Here is a 23,454-nt window from a genome sequence, read left to right as displayed (position 1 = left end):
TAGTGTGCCTTCTTGTTGCCTTTCTGTGTGTGTTTGCTTTGTTTCGTAGGCTTACTCGCCCATTTCGAGTGCCGCACGGGGCCCCAAAGATTACCCCCGTGACACAGGGGCAGAGTTGTGGGAAATCAGTGGGAAAGAAACTTGTATTTTCCAGGGCTGAGTATGAAAAGTATGGCCGAACAATCAGTCATCTAGAGTCTATTGTTACAACATCTACTTCTTTAGAGACATTTCTTTCCTCTGCGTATGCACACTCAGGGGAGGGAAATGAAAAGTTTTGGCGTTTTGATTGTTTTGTTTTAGGGTTTATTTCAAAACCTTAGTGAAATGACCCTTTAAGACATTAAGAAACTAAATATTACATATAAATTTATTAATATGTTATATATTTAATACACACACACATATATATGTAATATGCATCGGTTCAGGACAGCAGAACTGGTACCAATCCGATAATAATCGGGACCAGAAAATGGGAACCGGAACCAACCCACCGGTCTATGTTCTGGAACCAGAACTGATACAATCAGTTCGGTCCCATCGGGTTTGTTGGGTCAGACTCGACCCATTGACAGCCCTATAAGCTGGGCATGATTGACATCTATTCTCAGCTTGAGGGGGAGTGTATTGAGAATGGGCATTAGTGTCTTTATTTCTTTTAAGTTTATGTTCTTTTGGTTATGCCTTAGTTATGGGTCTTTGTTTTGTTTTATTATTTTTTTAGTGTCGGCCATTCCATTAAGGGCATCCAGGGAATTGTACTCAGTTTAGAATTAAGAGAATAAAAGACATCGGGGGGGGGGGGGGCTGGAGAGAAAGGATCAAAGTCTTCTCTTCTCTCTTCCCTTCTCTTCTTCTTCCACAAACCTCTGCTGAAACATTTCTTTCTTCTTCCTTTTCTTTTCTTTTTCTATATTTTTCGTTACACAACTGCTCACTATTTTCCAGTTAATAAGATGATTTATCTTTGACTTCTTTGGCTTCTATAGAAAGTCCCCATCAACTTTTCTATCCTCTTTTCCCTGAAGGCAGGATCCTTAAAAATTTATAGGTAGTAGATGGGTAAATCAGACAATGTACACTTAAATGACCGTGATCCTACCCCTTACAAAGATGTAATTCCTCTTCTAAGTGGCAAACATTTTAGTGTTTTTTTTTTTTTGATCAGAAACGATAACTTTCATTAGGGATAAATTAAACTGAAATACAGAAGTCAACCCTTATTAGAAAAGGTTGATCCAATAAACATCAAACATTACAACACTGCCCCATAAAGTCTCTCCCTTGCAGTCCCATGTTTTGCTAGGGCGTCAACAAAACCATTTGTTGATCTCCTTACCCACTTGTAACAAACACCCACCTCCCTTGTTATGCTATGAATTTCCCTTATCAGCTGTCTATATTGCCAAATTCCCATCTGCCCTGATTGAATCCACCCAATTACCAATTTGGAGTCTCCCTCTATCTCAATCTGCTATAGCCCCAATTGTTTGACCAGTTTGCACCTTGATGTAGTGCCAAAATTTCTGCTCTTAAGGAATCTCCAACTCCTACTGGACCTGAATACAAAGCCATTATTTTTCCTCCATTATCTCTTTAAACACCTCCTATACCAGATGGGCCCGGATTACCTATAGAGCTTCCATCAAAGTTCAGTTTCACCCTTCGTTGTACCGATGGGGACCAAACTTCCTGTATCATAGCTTTGGAAGTAGTAGTAGATGCCACAATACCCCAACTTCTATAAATGTCTTCAGCTGAGAAATCCTTAAAAAGATCATAGGATTTCAACCAATGGATAACCCTAGTAGTTACTCCTTCCACAACCTCTTCCTTGGATCTACAACTACCTTTGAAGATCCTATTGTTTCTTTCCTCCCACACTGACCACAATATAGCAGCTCTAGTGGCTCTCCACATAATCCTTCCACAAGCCATTGGTTGCCTGCAAAAAGCTGGATCAAATAGGTTCACCAAGCTCGAGGAGTGAGTCCAACTGCAGCCAAAGAGAGAAGAGAACCAAGACCAAATAAAGAACACAAAGGGACATGAGATTAGTAAATGTGAAATTGTCTCACTAGAACCCAAACAGAAACAACAAACATGGGGGGAGAGGCACATATTTGGCCTCTTTTTCTGCAATAAATCCAAGGTGTTGATTTTTTGGAGTGCCACTTCCCAGCAAAAGGCCTGAATTTTGGGGGGTGCAGGCCTACCCCACACCTCCTTTGAAGGAAAGTTCCCTACAAGGTTAGAGGTCTGAAGCAAAATGTTGAAAGAAGAGCAATTGAAAAAATGAGAAGGGGAAGGTTTTCAAATTCTGTTATCTCTACAAGACTGATTAAGAAAGACTTTCCCTAATTGAGTGATCAAATCATCAACCATCCCCATTTCAGAATCCATTAGACCTCTTCTCAAAGCCCAAACCCCAGGAGTTATCAACAAACACTAAGGAGATCACTTTTCTTTTGTTTTCAGACAAGGAGTAAATAGAAGAAAATCTATCTCTAAGGGAGTTTTCACCAACCCAAACATCTTCCCAAAGAAAGACTTTATTTCCAGCATAGACATCATATTTGAAATAAGGGAGCATAAGAGGCAAAATACCTTGAATAGCTTTCCAAGGAAAACACTAAGAAGCCCCAGGGTCGAGTCCTGCATCCCAGCCGTTATCTGCCAATCCATTAATACTAACAATCACTCTGAACCAAAGTCTGTCCTATTCCATCGGTAGTCTCCAAATCCATTTCCCTAGTAGAGCCGTGTTTCTTAATCTTATATTTCCTAGCCCAAGGCTTATATCATCCCTACTCCTAGAAACCCCCTCCCATTTCACTAAGTGATCCTTCTTAGTATCCTCTGGTTCCCACAAGAAATCCCTCATTATCTTCTCTAACTGGTTAGCTACTTTCATTGGTACTCTAAAGGTAGACAGGATATAAACTGGCAGGTTGGCCAAGGTTGACTTGATTAAGGTTATCCTACCCCCTAAAGAGATGTAATTCCTCTTCAATTTGCTAACTTCTTGGAGAATCTTTCAATCACAGGGTACCAAAAACTCTCAACCATTGGGTTCCCTCCCAGTGGTAGCCCCAAATATTGTAAAGGCCAGTCCCCCACTTCACACCCCAAAATCCTAGCTAGGGAATCCACCTCCTCTCCCCCTAAATTGAGCCCTACCACACAACTTTTTCCCCATTTCACTTTAAGATTGGACATCATTTCAAATTGAAGCACTAGACTCTTTAAGTTATGTAATTCCCCTTCCTCCCCGTCACAAAACAAGATGATGTCATCCACAAATTGTAAGTGTGTGATCACCACCTCCTCCCTACCAATCCTCCAACTTCTTATCAAATTGTTACCAATCCTCCAACAACTTTTTCCGGTTCCCTCCCAAAAGAAATTTAAGGTATTTCAATAACTTTTTGCCGTCTTTGATGTTAATCCCAAATTATTCTTTGGTTTGAAATCATTTCAAAACACTTCGGAGTTTGTTTTTTTTGCTGCTTGTTCTCTATCATCATCGCAGAAAAGAATTATAACTTCTACAAACCCAAGTTGGGTTACTATTTCCTTCATCCAAATCCTCCATCCTCTAACTGGTTCTTGATTACCTGCCCTAGCTATCATACAACTAAGTACTTAAGGCCTTTAATTAGTCATTGATTATCCTTCCAAAATTGATATCACAGAAACAAGGGGAGAGGTGGTTTCCTTGCCTAATCCATCTCTCGGCTGGGAAGGAATCCTTCACTACACAATTGATGAGGACTGACTAATGTATGAGTCATCCCCATCCGTAATAGCCATCTAGCTCCAAACCCACACCTTCCTGTGACTTCCTCCAAAAATGAATAGTACATAATACCATAGGCTTTTGCCTTTTACACACCTATCCTTTCTTCCCAAATTCTTGGACACATTCATTGGTAATTATGCCTTGATCTATAATCCATCTCCCATTAACAAAGGCCTCTTGTTTCTGTGATATTAAATTTGGAAGGGTTTCCTTAATCCTTAAAGAAACAAATTTTGCTGTTGTCTTCTTATACAGGCTTCCTACAGGACTTATAGGCCTAAAGTCCCTAGGATGAGAAGCAATTAAATGTGTTGTCAGAAGAACTCTACTTGTAGCATAAACATTAGGTAAGCATCTTGATTCAAGGGGATTGGACCCACCATTTATTGGTTCCTAATAATGCATTTGCAGTTTCTTGTTCTAGAAACATTGTGATTAATTGTAGTCTTCAATTCTGATTGTTGTGGCATGCTAAAATTGTATTAGCATGCAAATCTTATGCTCCAGAGATTTATGTGGGACTCATCTACAGTTCTTTGCTCGCAATCCTTCACCCTTCATGACATGCCTTGTGACAGGGTCCTTAGGATCTTTCTTTACAAAACCCCATAGCATATTCTAACTGGGTTTTCCATCTTTCCAGGTGTGTCTGCAGTGCTTTCAGGGGTGATGGGCTCTCGTTTCAAGAAATCTGGGAAGATATTTCCAGCAGGAGTTGTGTCTTTTGTTTCCCTTATAATGACAGGAGGCTACCTTCACGGAATTATGCGCATTATGCATGGATAAACCCCTGAATCAGAGAAAGGCTCAATTTTTGGTGTTGAGAAGTTGTTAACACTAACACTTGCAGATTTAAAATTCCCACTTTCTTTAGTTTGCCTAATAAGCACTGAAGCAATCTGTGCTACGGTTTAAGTACATTACTCAGAACTTTAGGTTGACCTTTTTGTTATAGATGGATTCTGCAGAACTGTGCATGCAAAATGGAATTTATTCGGGAGTATGATTATGTGCCTGGTGAATTACCTTGTTTTTTTGTTATTTATTTATTTATTTTGATCTATAACAGCACTTTTATTAAAAGAGATATGTAAGATACAACCAGAATGGAGAGGTAAAGTGTCTTAACCCTCCCTTTCAAACCCGAAAAAACATATTACAGAATAGCCCAAAACAAATTAGATCTTCCCACCCCCTGTTTAGCCAAGGAGTCAGCAATGGAGTTGGTACTCCTCTTAGCCCATTGAAACCTTATAGTCATGTTCTGAGTTAGTTGCTTGATTTTCTTTCTTTCATTTGAGAACTTCCACATGCTGGACTCTTGCATCTGCAACCATTTAACAGTTAGTTGGGAGTCACCTTCCACCAACAACTTGCTGATATTCAGCTGCTTAGCCCTTTTAACTCCTAATAACCAAGCTTGTTGCTTTGTTATTATTGTTGTTTGGTGTAGTTGTTGTCATGATACCATCGTTGATATTACCTATTATCATAAATAAATCAACGTATGGTCTGGGAAGATCGTTACTATGTTCTAGACTTCTAGGTATTACATGGAGCGACTTCTGTAAACATTATCTGTTTTCTTTTTTTTTTTTTTATGAGTGCCGTAAACATTATCTGTCATTAATCATTATTATGTTAGCATACGAGTGTTGTGCAGTAAAAACATTTATTTATTTTCTGATACCAAATAGAGAGGGAGCAAATGTTTTGTGTTGTACATTGTGGGGATTAGTCAGTGGTGGGATTGGCTTATAACTATACTTACATATCCACTTGTAGCTGTCATTGATGTGTTTCATAGGTGGTTTGCTGAGACTAGTAGCTGCCCACATTATCACTTGTTCTTCTAATTAATGAAACATGTTACTGATCATCATCATTAATCATCCAAGCCTTGTCCCAACTATATGGGGTCGGATATATGAGTCCTGTTTCGCCATTCCATTCTGCTTAATGCCACATCTATTGTTAAACTATTGGTGCTTAAATCATTTCTTACTACTTCTATCCATGCCCTTTTTGGTCTACCCCTGGCCCTTCGAGCCCCTTCAACTTGCAACAAAGCACCTCTTCTTACTGGTTCTGTTAATAGTCTTCTATGCACGTGGCCAAACTAAACCATCTTAGTCTACTTTCTCTCATTTTATCACCTGTTGGAGCTACTCCTAGGTTCTTTTGAATGACTTCATTTCTGAACTATTCTTTCTATTTTTTCCACTCATCCATCTCTTCCACAACAGTCATTTGCAACCACCTTCAAAGGTCCACTCCCTTGTTTTACATTGAGAGTAGGAGAAGCTCGTGTACAACCACCTCAAAGGTTTATATTGTCATATGTATCAAGGAAGGTGTGCTTGGTGTCTAGGGGGAGATTTTAATGTAGTTAGGTATGTGAGTGAGACAACAAGAGGCAGGCAAAGGACCACATTGAGTATGAGAAAGTTCAACTCCTTTATTGAAGCTTTTGAGTTGAGAGATATTACTTTTGGGCAATCCTGTTATACTTGGTCAAACCTTCAAATTTCCACTATCCTATCCAAGCTTGATAGGTTTTTAGTCTCACTTGACTGGGAAGAGCATTTGCCAGGTTTAGTCGGAAGAAATCTACCTAGGATCACCTCAGACCATTGGCCCATTTGTTTGTTTGAGAGAACTAGTGATGATGGCCCAATCCCTTTTAGATTTGAAAATATGTGGTTCACTTACTCGGATTTTAAAGAGAAAGTTAAGGTTTGGTGGAATAGTTTGGTAACACCTAAAATGCGGGAAGGCCAGAAGTTCCTTGAGAAGCTTCAATTGTTGAAAAAGGAGATAAAGGAATGGGATAGTGTGAAGTTTGGGAGATTGGAGGATAATAAGGTGGAGTTGATTTCTCAGATAGAAGCAATAGATAGCAAAGAGGTGGAAGGAATTTTAGATGTTGGTGATAAGGAGTTGAGGTGGAATTTGAGGAAGAACTAGGGGAGACCTTATTAAGAGAGGAAATTTGCTTGAAGCAAAAGTCAAGAGAAAGATGGATCAGAGAAGGTGACGAAAATACAAAATTTTTCCATACCATTGCAGACGGAAGGAGAAGGAAGTGCATGGTTAACTCTTTAGTGGTGGGGGAAATGAGATCACGAAGCAAGATGAGATTGCTAAAACTTTTGCAGAGCATTTTAGGTCAATTTATAGAAGACCCCTAATTGAGAGGTGGAGGATTGAAGGCTTTGATTGGGAGACTCTGGATGAAAATCAAGTCCAATTTTGAGAAATAAGGTTTGAAGAGGGAGAGATTAAGGAGGCGGTTTTTTCTATGGACAGATCAAAATCTCCAGGACCCGACGGTTACACAATGGCTTTCTATCAAGATTGTTGGGAGATAATTAAAGGAGACTTAGTCAGGGTGTTTAATGAGTTCTACAGGAGAGGGGTGATAAGTCTGGGAATGAATTCTACTTTTTAAGCTTTGATCCCAAAAAAGAATAATGCCAACCAACCAAGGGATTTTAGCATGCCAGAACAATAAGTTTGGTCACTAGTATTTACAAGGTGATTGCAAAGTTGTTGTCTTTGAGGATCAAAAAGGTGATCTCCCATTTAGTTTCTCAAGCTCAAGGGGCCTTTATGCAGGATAGACAGATTATTGACCAATTATTAATTGCAAATGAATGTGTGGAGGCTCATAAAAGATCAAAGAGGATGGGAGTGGCTATCAAGTTGGATTTGGAAAAAGCCTAGGACTTAGTGGATTGGAAATTCTTGATTGAAATTATAAGGAGATGTGGGTTTGAAAACTTGTGGTTTAAATGGATCATGGGATGCCTGCGAACTTGGCATTTTTCAGTTATAGTTAATGGGACAGTGTTAGATTTCTTTGAAGGATTCTGTGGGCTTCGGCAGGGTGACCCCCTCTCTCCTTTTCTTTTTACCCTAATTGATGATGCATTAAGTAAATTGGTTTCAAGAGCAAATGGTGTGCAGTTATTCAGGGGATGGTCAGTAGGGAGGGACAATGTTTTAGTAACTCATTTACAGTTTGCAGATGACATTCTTATTTTCTATGATGGAGGAAGTAGGGGGAGTGGAAATTTTGAGAGTGGTTGTGACTCTCTTTGAGAAGATGTCTAATTTGAGGATTAATTGGTCAAAGAGCTCACTGGTTGGAGTTAACATTGAAGAAGATGAAGTGAGATTTCTGGCAAGTTCTCTAGGTTGTGAGAAAGGTGAGTGGCCAATGAAATACTTAGGTTTATCCCTTGGAGATAATCCTAGATCTGCTAGTTTTTGGTCTCCGGTGGTGGAAAGGATAGAGAAACGATTGGCGGTGTGGAAAAGAAATTATGCTTCGTTGGGGGGGAGAATGACCCTAATTAAATCAACTATTGCAAATCTCCCAATGTACTATATGTCAGTGTTTAGGATGCCACAAAGGATAGTGAGCAAAGTTCAAAAAATCACAAGGGATTTTCTATGGGAGCCAGTGGAAAAAAAGAAGGATCATTTGGTTAGATGGGAGAAGGTGAATAAACTGAAAGAGGAAGGGGGTTTGGGAATTGGTAATGTTAGAATAAAGAATCAGGCTTTGCTGGGCAAATGGCTCTGGAGGTTTCCAAATGAAAATGAAAAATTATGGCACAAAGTGGTTGCAAGCATTCATGGCATGTCATGCAATGGATGGGATGCTGGCTGTCTATGTAGGGCTAACTTGGCTGATCCCTGGAAGGCCATCCATGATGTCCTCCCTATGTTCCTTAATTTTATTAGGTATGATTTGGATTCTGGTAGTAAAATCAGATTCTGGGACGATTTGTGGATTGGGGATACTCCTTTAGGGGAGAAATTTCCTTCTCTTTGTGATCTGTCTAGGTTCAAGGGTAAGCCTATTTCTGATTTCCTAAACCATCATTCTCACTTTCCAGTATTGAATTGGAATCTTGGTTTTAATAGGAATCTTAGAGAGTCTGAATTGCTTGCAGTCTCTGAGTTGTTAGGATTGCTGAATTCAGTTTTCTTGGGGGAAGGTGGGTCAGATTCTAAAATTTGGGATCCTAATTCTGATGGATCTTTTTCTTGTAAATCCTTTCTTCATTCGATGGTTTCCACACAGTCTTCTCTTCAGTTTCCAGTCAAGGAAATTTGGTGCCATCCTATTCCCCCTAAAATCAGTGCTTTTTGTTGGGAAGTCTTTCATGGTTGTATTAATTCCTTTGATGTTCTTCAAAGAAAAAAGGCCAAACTGGTGCTTGTCCCCTAACTGGTGTGTCCTGTGTAAGTTGAATGGTGAGATTTCTATTCACCTGTTTTTATCATGCCCTTTTGTCAGCTTTATTTGGAATTGGTTTACTTCCCTTTTTGGGTGCAGGTGGTCTTCTCTTGATCGGTTGGAGGGTTTATTCAACCCTAATGGTTGCAGTGGTAAGATAAGGAGGGGAAGGATTCTCTAGAGGTGCACTAGAGCAGCAATACTTTGGACCATTTGGGGGGAAAGAAATGATAGAATATTTGAAAGGAAAAATGCAAGGGGGCTCTTGTGGAAACAATAGCATTGAGGGTGGCACATTGGGTAAAAAGTTTAAAGCAGTTCTCGGATTTTAAAGTTGAAGACCTCTTCAGGGTTTAGGGACTTATTGCTGCTTCATCAACTATGAGGCGACAGGTTTGTGAGACCTGATCCTCTCCAACAGAGGGTTGGATGAAGCTGAATTTCGATGGGAGTTGTGTGGGTAGCCCAGGCCCTTCAGGTATTGGGGGGCCATTAGAAATGAAAATGGTTCCATTATTGCTTTGTTCTCCGGTCCTGTGGAGGAGGATGACGTATCTAGGGCAGAGTTTCTAGATGCAGTATATGGGGTTGAGAAGGCCAAAGAGTTGGGGATTAATAGACTGATCATCGAGGGAGACTCAAAAACTGTGATAAAATGGTTGCAAAAAAGGGAAGGAGTGACCTGGCAGCTGAAGAATGATTTAAGAAGGTTCAAATGGTGTCAAGAAATATGTCTATTCAGGTGGGTTGGGTTAGGAGATCAGCCAACAACTTGGCTGATAGCTTAGCAAAGCAAGGGGTTCAAAGAACAGATATGTTTTGGGCACATTTGTAATTCTGTCTTGGGTCAGCTTTTATGCTGATTTCCTTGTAACTTGTTGTTGTATATTAAAGCATCTTAATTAATGAAAAATTTCAAAGTTATTGATCAAAAAAGAAAAAAGAAAGCAATATTTGGTTTTAAACAGTGTTCTAGGGTGTGGTTTGATCAATTTAATTCATCAGTCAAGAGATGTTGATATAAACCAAGTCTAGTGGATCATACTTCGTTTTAAAGAAAGATGGCCAAGCAACCACTGCATTGATTGTATTTGTGGGTGATATTGCATTCACAATTAATTCTTAGGAGAAAATACACAAACTCAAATAGTACTTTGTTACTGAGTTTGAGATTAAAGATTTGGGGAACTTTTATGTACTTTCTTGGGATTGAAAGGACAGGAATTTTTATCTCTACGAAAAGACATTTTGTGTTTACTCATTGAGACAAGACAATTTGGCTCTGTACCATCCATTATTTCTATTGATCCAAACCACAAGATTAATGGGATTGTTGGAGAACTACTTGAAGATGTTGAGACATTCTAGACATCGGTATGGAGACTGATTTACTTGCCCTTGACCAGGCCAGAAATCTCTTATGTTGTAGGGGTTGTAAGTCAGTATATGCATGCACCAAGAATTCAACATCTTGAAGTATTTGAGAGGATTTTGAGACATTTGAAATCTACACCTAGAAAGGGATTATTATTTGTAAATTGAGGCCACTTATAAGAAAAAGTTCATATTGATGCTGACTGGGCTGGTCTAGTTGATGATAGAAGGTTCTATGTCAGCTTACTGTACTTCGGTAGGAGAAAACCTTGTTACTTGGAGGATTGATAAATGATTAAGGAGAAAAATGAAGAAAAACTGCTTACCCTATGTAACCATGGTTTATCAGTTAGCAGAGTTCTTAACAAAGGGAATAAGAAAGCCCAAGGTGATTGAAATTCTTAGCAAGTTGAGCATGTTTGATATCCAAGCTTTACTTGAGGAGTGTAGAGATCATAGACAATAATATTTAGTAAGGTATTTGTGTCGCATTCTTATTTAAGCGTAAGGTAGTAATTTTGTAACTCCTATTCTCATTATAAACAACAACAACAAAGGAGGATGCCAGACCCCACTCATTCAAGTTCTATCTCGATTGTGTTGAAATTTCTCTCTTCTTCTCGCTTTTCTTCCTCTCTCTCCTTCACATCTTTTTTCTTTTTTTTTTTCCTTCTTTGGTTCTGATCTATGATAGAACATATGAGATATGTGCAAAATTAGAAGGGATGTTGCTACTATGTTCCTATTGCTCGGATGAGGTATATTTTGATGGATGCTTCCTTTTTGGATCAACTCCCTTCTATTTTGAGTTCTTATAGGGAGAGAGGTAATGTGGTTCTTGAGTCTTGAAGTCTCTCTTCTTGTTGGTTTTCCAAAAGAGTTGTGTGGCTATTATTAATTCCATTCATTAATTCTCAATGGAGTCTCTTCAGAGTTCTTCCAAGCGTCTAGAGGTCTGTGGTAGGTACATCCAATATCTCCATTGTTATTTGTTCTGGTTATGGAGGTATTGAATCTACTTACGGTGAAGGGTGCTCAACTGGGGTGGATTGAAGGTTTTAAAGTGGGTTTGGAGAGACCTTACACATCTCATCTTCAGTATGCGGACGACACCCTCTTTTTTATGCTTCAGTGGACCAAGTGCTTAGTTTAAGGGTAATACTGGCAAACTTTGAGATGTTAATGGATATGAAAATCAATTTTTCCAAGAGCCTAATAATTGGTGTGGGTGAAGTAGGAAGAGAGGAGTTGGAATAGTGTGCTGCAGTCTTTGAATGTCAAATAGGGTTGCTACCTTTTCTCTATTTGGGCCTTTTGGTGGGGTCCAAGGTTTCCAAAACAGGGATGTGAAGGCCAGTTTTACAAAGAGTGGAAAAAAAGTTGGAAAAAGGAAAGCAAAATACTTGTCATTAGGGGGGCAGAATAACACTCATTAAAAGTGTTCTCTCAAGTTTACCAATGTACTACTTGTCACTGTCCAGAAGGCCCTTGAGGGATCTGGAATTTGAAGAATGTTTACTGTTGTTAGAAAATCTTCAAAAAACTAGTATCTCTATGACTCTATCTCTTCAAGGGACGGCATGTGGTGGAAAGAGTGCAAAAAATGGAAAATTCACTGTGAAATCTTTCTACTTGGCATTGATTAGGGAGCAGCTGGTATCTGACCAAGTGGAAGGAGTATGGGAGAACCATATTCCCCATGGAGTGGAAGCTTTCACTTGGTTAGTGGCTTTGGATAGCATCTTGACTTCAGATCATCTAAAGAGTAGGGGTTTCTGCATGGCAAGCTTCTATTGTCTGTGTTGTTCAGATGAGAAGACAGTCTACCACTTGTTCTATTCTTTCAGGATTGCCTATTTCATGTGGAATTTTTGTTCCTTTCTGTTTGTAATAAGTGCGTTTCAGTCTAGAACTATAGCAGTTCCTGGCCAAGACTAATTGTTTACAAGAAAGCAAAGATTGTGCGGATCTGTATCTTTCGCAGTCTACTAGGTTATTTGGAACAAACGAAACAAGAGACTATTTGAGAATAAACATGTATTGATAGGCTAATAACTACGGTTGAGAATTGCTTATCAAAAAAAAAAAAAAAAAAAAAACTATGGTTGAGAATTTGGTATCGGATTGGATTCTAGTGCATTGAGAATTTCATCAGAGTAGCAGAACAGAATTGGGAGAGAACGTCTGGAATATTCTTGAGTTACAGGCTTGTAATTTTGATCAGTTTCTTGCCTCTTAGTTGTCTCATGTGTTTTGTATTTTGGCTTTTTGTTAAGGTGGTGGTGGGGTGTTATCTTGACACCCCTCGGATTGTATGACTTATTTTTCTTCAATGAAATTTTATCTTCAAAAAAAAGTTAGTCACGCACTCCCCTCGTGTACGTGAGGCGTATGCCTCTAGTATGCTCCATGAAAAAAGCGTACGAGGTGTATGCCTCTTGCACCTGAGGCTTACGCCTCTGACCTACGCCTCGGTGTTTTGGGGGCATCTCTTGGCTTCTATTTCCTATGTATCTGATACCAAGAGTGTAGTTGAAGTATTGGCTAAGTTGAGTCAAAAGCAGCCATGCAGATAGAGATTAAGGCACTTTTGAAGAATTAGACATGGAATGTTATTAACTCAAGTGAAGACTTGGTTGTAAACAGTTCTTTACAATAAAGTACAGGGCAGATGGTAGCTTTGAAAGATATGAAGCTAAAATTCTAGTTATGTGATGGGAGTGAGAGTGATCTTTGGCCATGTTGGGCTTGGGCTGGGCTTAGTGCCTATTCGGGGCTGTAACCCAATCTGAGGCCCTTGACTTTTTTGATCAATTTATAGGAGTTTTGCAGAATGTGTGCTTCCTAAGTCTCAATTAGATCACACCTTATTTATGGAAAGGAAGGGTGATTAAATTACTATTCTCATTGTTTAAGTTGATAATGATACATCTAAGATTGCACAACTTAAAGAAGTTTTTTACAGCTCTCTTCGAAATTAAAGACTTGGGGAAATTTTAATATTTCCTTGGGATAGGAGTAGTGAGATCCAGTCAGGATTTGACCCCAAGTTTTCGCTACAACCAGCTAGAGACCTGACCAACGAGTCATTTGTCATCTTTGATGCATCAGTATCTTTGGCCTCGTTTTCTTTTCGGTAAGTTATTTACCTTGGTAAATGCACTTACTCGGGTAAGTGTTTCCCAAGAAAGACTTATCCGGGTAAGTGCATTTACCCATGTTCTTTTATTTCCCATGTAAATAAGGCAATGACCATTTTATCCATAGTACTCCATTATTAAAATGGGCATTTTTATCACATTCAAATATTGGCAACTTTCCCTATAGATGGGGAAATTATTTACCCTCCTAGGAGATGGTATCACTTACCCCAGAAATAAAATTTCCCTGGTCCCCACATAAATCTAAAAAAGAACATGGGTTTCTTGGTCAATGAGAATCAAAATCCCATTGACCAACTTTTCCCCTTCTCAAAATCCAAGAAAATAATGCCCCTTTGTGTCTGGCCTTCATAGCTTGTCTGGCTATAGAAAATCTTATTCAGATTGTTCATTTTAGCAAACACAAAAAAAATGAAGGCTGGACAAATTTAGAATGGGAGTTTCAGCCTTTATTTAGTAGTGCAAGCTTGATTATATTGTCATCCCTTATTTGCCAACTTAACATCAGCATCATTGATTAGAAAATGACCGAAGGGGACTCTATTCCGATTTGGGATCCTGGGAGTAAGGGTGTCAATGGACTGGTTTTGGATTGGACCCCGTTCAATCTGGATGGATTGGATTGGACGGGGTCCAATCCAAAACCATATTCCCCCTAGACTGGATGGGGTCCAATCCAAAATCAATTTGAATGGATTGGACGGACCAATGAGACATATTGGATTGGATCAATCTGGTCCAAAATATTTATAAGGTTTTGGATTGAACCCTGTCCATTCCAAAATCAATTTGGATGGATCAACAAGACATTGGATTGGATCAATCTGGTCCAAAATATTTATTAGATTCGATTGGGCTTAGTTTGTCCATAACGAATTTGTATTGGATTAGGTTGGATTAAGCCAATATCTGGTCCATTAATATAAAATAAAATGTGTCAAGGGACCAGGTTTGGGTTAAAACCAATCTAAATCAAAATGATCTTGAACAGATTGGACAGTCTAGACATTGAATTGGACTGGTCCAAATTGATCCAAAACATTCGCTAGATTGGATTGAACCTGGTCCATTTATAATGAATTCACATTGGACTAGATTGGATTGGACCAAATCCAGTCAAATTGACACCCCTACCTGGGAGTGGTAGGCTGGATACTGTCCTAAATTTTGGCATTTATTTTTGGGCACAAAGTGACCTCCCTCTGACTTGGCTTTAGCATTACACCAAGTAATGGCCTTCTATTACACATTTCTTTTAATTATAAGGAGGAAAAAAAATACACTTGACGTATCTTTACTACATAGACTATAGTGCCAAAACTTGCGAGCTGCCTCGCATCAATGTAAACACTATATATTGCAAGATGTATAGATCCCAATTAATACGTGGAAGACGTCCTACTTCACCATACGTATTGAGCTCCTACTTTCCACAAGTCTTAAAATTGTCATTTAACCTAGTTGATGATTAATGTTCTATGTAGTTGCGTATGATAATCTACCGACTATTTGATGGTACAATCAATATGACCCTCGATTGACCAAGCAGTTGATTCGTTGCTGCCAATTAATGTGGAAGACGTCCTACTTCACCATACGTATTGAGCTCCTACTTTCCAGAAGTCTTAAAATTGTCATTTAACCTAGTTGATGATTAGTGTTCTATGTGGTTGCTTATGATAATCTACTGACTATTTGATGGTACAATCAATATGACCCTCGATTGACCAAGCAGTTGATTAGTTGTTGCTTTGATAACGCCGGGGAAGCATCTGCATCCGGGATGAAGTCACTTTCATTGTGATTTTCCATTGCATTTAAGGACAAGTTCAACAGAAAATGGAGCCACTGGAGGCAAAACTAAGATATTGAACCGGAAAGGGAAAAAAAAAAAAAACTAAGGCCATTCTGGATTTCGGTTTGGATTAAATATAAAATAAAAAATAAAGCATGCCTTCGTGAAAACACAAAAGGTGCCGCTACTGAATTATGTTGTCTTTCTAAAGAAATACTTTAAGCCTATGGGATTATGCCCATTTATCAAAGCTGAGCATGCCCCAATCACTACTACTGCAAAAGATGATTTTGACCATTTCATTTTTCCTGTACTAAGAGAAAATCACTCCATTTTACATGATTACATCGGTTATCGGTACTTTGTGGCTAAAATTTTTGCATAATAACGTCAGAGTTTTTTTTTTTTTCTTTTTGATTTTTTTTCCTTTGCATTTAATCTCAAGATGAACATATAAAATGAAAGGTGTCCAAATAACGTAAATGAAATGAATACTTTATTCGACCTCTAAACCCCCCGCCCCAACCCTTCAAAGTTTCCTGATCCATAAAAAATAAATCCACGACCTAAGTAATTACTAGAAATGGATTCATATTGTATATATTTGTATTTGTACGCTTTTTAAATTGTACAAATATAAATATGTACAAAATAATATAAAATATCAGGTTTTTCACTTTACATATTTGTATTTGTACTCCTTCCAAGGATTTACTTAAAACTCAATTGTTAAAAAGCAGTTGAAAGAAATGATTCATTCTGTGTCACTTCCAAATGGCCCGTTAGTTAACGTGTTGATAACTTCAAGGAAAAGGAAATTCAGAATGTGGGAAACAAGCACAGAATAAATCATGTTGGTCTGATATAAATATTACATGGCGTGATAGGAAATCCTCTGTTCCATGTAGGGAGTAAGAGTTAATCAAATAGGTATGAGTGTTTTTTGCAAGTAGACAAGTACTGTTAAGTAGTTAAGTTTGTCTTAAAGGGGCTTTGGTACAGGCTAGTAATTAATCCATTTATGCAAGGTGAGCAGCAACCGTTGGTTGGAACTCGTCCGGAACCTTGGGAGGCTCAGAGCAAAAGCGAAGCTGAAGTGAAGCTTCGGCACTGAGGCTGCTGGGTTCTGGTTTGTCCGTTAATTTCATTGGCGTTACTTGGGGATATGGATCCCTGCTCACCAACCTGCAGAGAACAAGAAACGCCAGGTTGATGAATGATGGATAAAGATAATAACATATTGTCCCATTTTAAAATTTCTTCTTTTTCTTCCCTCCCTATTTACTACGTCAAAAGAATAATTAAAGTTATTAAACAGTAAAATAAAGGTTGGACGACTTTGTGGTAATAACGGACCGTCTTATTTGAATGCCATTACTTGGATTTACTATTACTCAAAATTAGTTGCATCAAGATGATTGGAATAAGATCATCCAATCTGGGCAAGCTGCTGGAGCTTGCAGTCTAAAGTGGAATGGTCTGCCAGAAAAAACAAATGGATCCAATTGAACAGAGAGGAAGTGGGTACCTGTCTCGTCGCTTCTCCAAGAAGCGCTGAAGGGAGTGTCTCCTTGCAATTGGAAGTTCTGTTCCAAGAGAGACAAAAGTTATAAAGGACAAGATTTTATTTGATTAGGAAGCAGAGTAAGCATGGAAAGAAGAGTCGGGCACTACATTCTGTTTGACAAACACTTATATTCTGTAGCTTCACTTTTAGTCATTTATTTTCATTTTTCATATCTTCTTTACCAGCTTGCAGATTGCAGAGGGGACCGGTCTCCATGGGACGAGGTTGAGGCTGAGGACAAACCACGGCAGCTGCAGTGCTCTGGAGGGATGGAGACCTTCTGAGAATAGGTGAAGCAACTGGACAGGGAACTCCACCATCCTTGATATTTGAGTCATTAGAGGCAATGGCAATTGCAGTGGTGGAAGCAGCAGCAGCAATAAGCATAATTTGTTGGGCCTTTTAAGATGGGCAAAAGAAATCAAATGTCAAAAGAACTTGAAAGGCTCAGTTTGGAAGGAGTACAAGTACAAAATCTTGCATTTTGTATTATTTATTATTATTTGTACTGTACATATTTGTATCTGTACTCCTTCCAAAGTCCAAACTGAGCCTAAGCATCTAACTTGAGCAAATACTTATCATTGTATATTTCTTCTTTGTTTTTGATGGAGGTATATTTCTTCAAATACTTGTGGTTGTATATTCACAAATTTGTATGGCAGACCTTTTCTGGTGTAACTGCATCGAAGACGCTAACAGTTCCAGAATAGAAGATGGTGAGATGAGCTGGAGGAGAACTGGTATTTGTTCCAGATGTTAGAACCGTTGGAGACCTCAAACAACCAAAAGAAAGAAATCATGTCAGTATGAAATTCAAACATAAATGTCAAATTTCCCCTATCTATACTATATAAAGTGGATACTTGCATTGATTTTGGTGCAAGTCATAATGTCATATAAGTTAAATCTAATATGTTAATAGTTACTTGTACATATGTATAGCATGTGCTCCTACACTAGTATCTAAAATGTAATTTTTATTTTTCTGTGAGGTGAGTTAAGATCAGTGTCCTGGATAAATCATTTAAGGAAGGTATGTACTAATAAAACAAGACTAAGAAAAAGTAGTGAAATTTGATGCTGATGGTTTGGTAAATAGAGTTTTGGAGTCTCACTTTCCCTAGGTATGTTTGGTTTGATAGAAAATAAGAGAAGAAATAGAAAGTTGAAGGAAATTTTATAAGGAAAGAAAATCTATGATGCCAAAAAGACATAATACCAAAGGAGTTTTGACCAATCAAACCCATGGTGAAATTTGATTAATTCCACCTAATTGGTTAATACGTTTATATGGTTGATTGGTCATATATATTTTGGATATCATGTTTTTCCGATAACATAGTTGAACCTATTTAGAAAATTTCCTCAACTTTCTGTTTCTTTCTTATTTTATATCAAATCAAGCACAACCAAATTTTTAATGAATTCCTGGGCTTAATATTAACAAAGAAATGAGAATGTTTAGAATATCATCTGCATAATTGTATCACATGATACGAAACTATAATGCAAGTAGAAGATTCGGGGCAAGTTGTTATTTTGTCTGTTTTAAATGTTCACTTTTTAAGTTTGTTTATGTTTTATTGCTAGAGAACCATAAACTGGAGTTAGTTGCATTGGTTGGTGGGTTGGCGTCTTAGTGGTGAGACTGTATGTGACCATTCTGGTGTGTGTTATACCAATTTCTTAATTAGGTGCCTATCTTGAACGGTTTTCTGTCATTCTCTTCTTTACTTTGCCGCCATCTGGATTATGGAACTTTGTTGTGTCCATACACGAAAAATACAGACTTGTTCACTGTAGTAATAGGGTGAAGGCATCTTTTATATGTGTTCTTTCTTGTAAGACAGGCACTATCATCCCTGTGTCTGTGTACACCAACACTATTTGGCTGAAGACCACAGCAATTTTCCACCTATACCCAGAAGGTCCCTATTTTACATATTCATTAAATTTATTTTATTAATTTGCAATAATTCGTTAAGCAATACTCCATCCAAGAGGTTTTCTTTGACCTGTTTCTTTTTTAACTAAATGGAAACAACATTGACGCAATTCATTTTTTTCCGGTAAACATGGAATTTCATTAACACGAGAAAAAGCTACAAGCCTACGACAAATACAGAGAACAGCAGAAAGAACAGCCAACAAAAAAAGAAATTGCGGCAATTTGGTTTTCTGGTAAATTGACGCAATTCTCATCCTACCCGATACTGAGAGGGCTTCAAATCCAATGGATAACAGATATTCGGATATTGGAACAAAAGGGCCCGCGAAATAGAATTTTTCTACACCGTCCAAATATATGCAGAAATATGCATTTGCTATCATATATCAAATTGGATTTACAAATCATATATCAACTGATTTTTTTGCTCTGGTGATCTCCCTCTAGGGAGCAATGAATAATGCGTTCATATCCTCTAAATATGAGAAACGTGGCAAATTGTGCCCCATTCTGGACCAGAATCCTACTATCTAAGTGGTTTATGGTCGTGGAGAAACCAGAAGTCTCAGGACGAGGTGGAGATGGTTGATCTAGGTCCTAGATCAGGCTTCAAATCCATTTAGAATTTTAGAGTGAGGTGGAGTGGACCGGAACACAGAGGTTATATAAAAAGTTACTAACATATACTACTATTGCATATACCTGGTTTGAAGAGCTGTGTGCAAATGGGGCTGGAACTCCTGGAAAAACTTTTTCCCAAATAGTTCGACGCTCTCAGCTATGTCCATTTCTGACCGCTTTCCCGCGCCGACATCGGCGTTGTTGTGGGTCTCCGCGTTGTCCTTCTCCTCCATTTCTTCTTCCGCCGCCTTCTCCATCTTATTCTCCTCGTCTCCTGGCTCTATTTCAGGCTTTCCGGCCTTCTTCAATAAGTCCATTCAGAAGTACCTCCGACAAATTAAGATATCTTACTGCCTGATTTTGATCGACAGATCTATCCTATTTATATGTGTAAAACTGTAAACTGCTCTTGTGTGAGGATTCAGAACCAAGGATGATCAACCTTCAGATATAAGGACATTGGTAAAGAACGGAGGGGAGGGCAAACTAGGTGCCTTACATAATATTAAATGCAATAAAGCCGACAGTAGACCTTAAATTAATCACGTGTCAATTTTTAGCAAGTTGATTAATATATACACGTAGATCCTCGATTCCTCGGGAAGGTGAAAACTGGCTCAGGTGTCACAGTATTTTGTTGGGTGATCATGGCCCTATTTTCTCTTGTTTAGTCCCTTTTAATTTCTATTTTTTTCTTATTAAATATTATATTTAAGTGATTTTTTATTAATAAACGTTATTAATTAAACATATCAATATTTTTATGATTAAACTTCTTAAAATACCCTTAACGTTTAGAAAATTGACTAATTATATATTTACTGTTTTAGTATTGTCTTAAATTATTCCTACCATTTCAAACAATTGTCACCATTGTTAAATCGCAATGGAAAAAATAAAATATTGAATTTATCCTCTATCATTTCTCAAGTTTTCAAAATAAAAACCAAATGCTGATAAGGAAAGGGAAACAGGGTTTTTTTGTGTGAGCAATGAACGCATTGTTGCTTCGGTTATGGCGACTGAAGTGATTGACAAAGATCGGTTTCAGAAGGTCATGGCGTTGAATGAAGTCAGCTAGAGACATGGATTCTATAGCCAGACGTTGTTGAAATTCGGGTTTATTACTTTGCAAATAAGTAGATGAGAACGATGATGAAAAGCTAGCGACAAAATGCCGGCACACATGATGAATTGTTCATGCTCTCACACGCAAAACTTAAGAATGATGGATATACTACTAAAAATTTCAATATCTTTTTCCAAATTCATCCTCTGAAACATCAACCAAAAACCTTAAGTCCCGTCGGCTTTCAATAAGTTATTTATGCAGGTAAATGTAATTATTTGGGTAAGTTTTTCCTGGAAAACACTTATCGAGATAAGTATATTTACCTATATTTTTTTATTTCCCAAATAAAAAAGGAAATTGCCATTTTAACCATTCTTGTACTATAGGGTTAGTGACAAAGACCCCCTATACTTTAATTTGCGACAAACACCCCCCTGAACTTTAGCTGTTATACAAAGACCTCCTTCTGTTAGTATTCCCTTAATTAACCTTGAAAAAGATTCTTATTTAGCATTTTAATTTTTTTAATCTCTAAACTACCATTTTCTTGTATATTTGAACAATGAGAAGAAATCATCAGCCAAATTGCCGTGGATCATTCTCCAAGTTTCTGACACCATGAAAATGAAATAATCTCAGTTACTTGAACATCAAACATACCATAACACCTAAAAAGAACCAGTAGTGGACAAAATCACCAAGGACAAGAGAATCAAAATTTCTCTAGCCAATAGAACTCTATTATGTATTCACTCAAACACAGATCTAAGATGTAAGAAATGGCTTGAGGCTGTTGAGCTACTCTCCTACCTATTGCAGATTTGAAAGCCCTCTCCCGGTCAAAGTGAAGAGTAGAGAGATCGGTAAAGAAGAAGGCAAGGGTGGTCCCGTGGTACCCGAGTCAATGTTGAAGAAGAGAAAGAGAACTGAGGAATGGGCCCTGCAAGCGAAGAAGCAAGAGGTTGATGCCGCGAAGAAGAAGACTGGAGAGAATTGAAAGCTTATCTTCAAAAGAGCGATGCAATACGCGAAAGAGTATGATGAGCAGCAAAAAGAGTTGATTCAGTTGAAGCATGAGGCTAAGTTGAAAGGAGGATTTTATGTCAATCCAGAGGCTAAACTATGGTTTATCATCCAAATCCATGGAATAAATGCAATCACACAAACACCAAAAAGATTTTGAAGCTTTTACGTTTAGGACCGATATTTAATGGTGTCTCTCTGAAGGTAAACAAAGCAACAATATTGAACATGTTGCATCGGGTGGAGCCTTGAAGAGTGTTCGTAAATTGATCTACAAGAGAGAGGTTATGGGAAGCTAAACAAACAAAGAATTGCATTGAATGACGATTCAATTATTGAACAGGCTCTTATGGGAAGTATGGAATATCATATGCATAGAAGATCTTGTCCATGAGATCATGACTGTTGGTCCCCACTTTAAGAGGCAAACAACTTCTTATGGCCATTTAAGCTCAAGTCTCCATTGGATGGGGTTTGAAAAAAGAAGAGGACCCATTATGTAGAGGGAGGAGATGCTGGAAACCATGAAGATTACATCAATGAGTTGATCAAGAGGATGAAGCATCCACAAAAGGTCATTCTGACCCTTCTTCACAACAACCAAGTTCAGAACTGATAGGTTTGGGCTGACAATGCAACCACGAAGAGACTTCCTTCCCGCTCTAACACTCTTTATTGTGTCTGCCCTATCCACGGAAGTAAGGTATGCCTCTATGTACTCCCTATTTCATGGGGAATCCTTGCTTGTCACAACCTCCCATAATTTTGAAAACATAATCCTTAATAACTCACCAAGAGCATCTCCATTGATTTCCTATAGATCCTCTTGTCAAAAAATGCTTGGAGTTTCTGGTCATCCTCGATTTCAACCTTCTTCTGGCATCTAGCATCTTGTAGTAGGATTTGCAATATTGAATTTCATCTGTGATCTAGTGTCCTTGCCATCATGACGAGCAGATGAGGCAGAAAATATCTAGCGTTAATGCAGAGCTGAGGAAAAATAGCGGCCAGTGGGCACCCACCATCTTTAAGATATTAAAAAAAATGGGTTTCCTCTACATCAATTTTCAGTCATTAAATTTGATCGGATTTTTTCCAATTTGATCGGGTGGCTTGCCCTATTTTTAATTCACCATGTGGAATGACCGAGTGACAATGAACTCAGCAGACAGCATGTTGCTTAGTACAGTTATAATCACAAGCGATGGTCAAATGACCAACATCCACGATTTGTTGTTTTCAAAGAAATCGAAACTGACTCTTCCAAATCTGTCTCTACTGATGATGAGAGTTGGATTTGTAATTGCATTTGGGACCGAAAAAAGAATTACTGGATTGGATTGATAATTTAAGAGAAAAGGGTTTTTAAAGAGAAAAGGGCAATGAAAAGAAAATAAATTTTATGGTCATCTGACTTAACAGTTAGGGGGTATTTGTCACACGGTAAAAGTTTAGCGAGGTGTTTACCGCAAATTAAAATATAGAGTGGTATTTGTCACTAACCCTATCATATAAGGGGGATCTTTGTAAGTTACCCTAAAAATTTATTATCAAGAGGACATTTTTGTCTCATTCAAGTGTTCAAAAATTTTCCCCTAAATGGGAAAGTTATTTACCACCTATGAAATGGGTATCAATAAACTTTCCCTAATCCCCACATTAATCTAAAAAAATAACATGAGATTTTTGGTCAATTAAAATCAAAATCCCATTGACCAACTTACTCCTCCCCCCTCTTTCAAAATCTAAAAAAGGAACGCCCCCTAAAAGCCAACGTGGATATAAGGGATTTGGAGCTAAGATTTAACGTCGTAGGGTTTTTGATCATTTATAC

The 23,454-nt window shown here is 38.2% G+C and overlaps 2 protein-coding genes and 1 pseudogene across 3 annotated transcripts in view; 2 read left to right on the top strand and 1 right to left on the bottom strand.

Moving 5' to 3' along the window:
- LOC148846698 (uncharacterized) overlaps positions 1-4,808 on the top strand; it is a 60,692-nt gene extending 55,884 nt beyond the window's left edge. Inside the window, exon 3 of the mRNA XM_088952614.1 lies at positions 4,449-4,808. Within this exon, the coding sequence (XP_088808740.1) occupies positions 4,449-4,591 (143 nt within the window). The 3' untranslated portion in view covers positions 4,592-4,808. The remainder of the gene's footprint in view (positions 1-4,448) is intronic.
- An 11,405-nt stretch (positions 4,809-16,213) lies between these two features.
- Positions 16,214-20,174, bottom strand: LOC148846697 (protein TIFY 3B-like). Of its 2 annotated transcripts, none has more exons than XM_088952612.1 (5): positions 19,607-20,174; positions 17,621-17,729; positions 17,136-17,352; positions 16,915-16,972; positions 16,214-16,571 (listed from the first exon to the last, which is right to left on the bottom strand). In XM_088952612.1, the coding sequence occupies exons 1-5, from the start codon at positions 19,840-19,842 to the stop codon at positions 16,406-16,408; spliced, it is 786 nt and encodes a 261-aa protein (XP_088808738.1). In that variant the 5' UTR covers positions 19,843-20,174; the 3' UTR covers positions 16,214-16,405. The 2 variants fall into 2 exon arrangements, with proteins under 2 accessions (XP_088808738.1, XP_088808739.1); XM_088952613.1 differs by having other exon boundaries at positions 17,136-17,274; positions 19,607-20,002.
- A 366-nt stretch (positions 20,175-20,540) lies between these two features.
- Positions 20,541-22,236, top strand: LOC148846696 (large ribosomal subunit protein uL30y pseudogene; annotated as a pseudogene).
- The last annotated feature ends 1,218 nt before the right edge of the window (positions 22,237-23,454 follow it).

The sequence above is a fragment of the Nelumbo lutea genome, chromosome 6 (assembly GCF_056320005.1).
Source record: "Nelumbo lutea isolate HS-2025 chromosome 6, American lotus-T2T, whole genome shotgun sequence".
In the NCBI taxonomy this organism is placed as follows: domain Eukaryota; kingdom Viridiplantae; phylum Streptophyta; class Magnoliopsida; order Proteales; family Nelumbonaceae; genus Nelumbo; species Nelumbo lutea.
This window is presented reverse-complemented; position numbering and strand designations above follow the sequence as displayed.

Bases quoted from the DNA above. Each gene is read 5' to 3' on its own strand.
- LOC148846697 (XM_088952612.1), bottom strand. From the start codon at position 19,842: ATGGACTTATTGAAGAAGGCCGGAAAGCCTGAAATAGAGCCAGGAGAC. The intron at 17,353-17,620 runs GTCTGCCATACA...CCATCTTAAAAG, and splicing joins ATGCAGTTACACCAGAAAAG to GCCCAACAAATTATGCTTAT. The intron at 16,572-16,914 runs GTACCCACTTCC...TGTTCTCTGCAG, and splicing joins TTGGAGAAGCGACGAGACAG to GTTGGTGAGCAGGGATCCAT.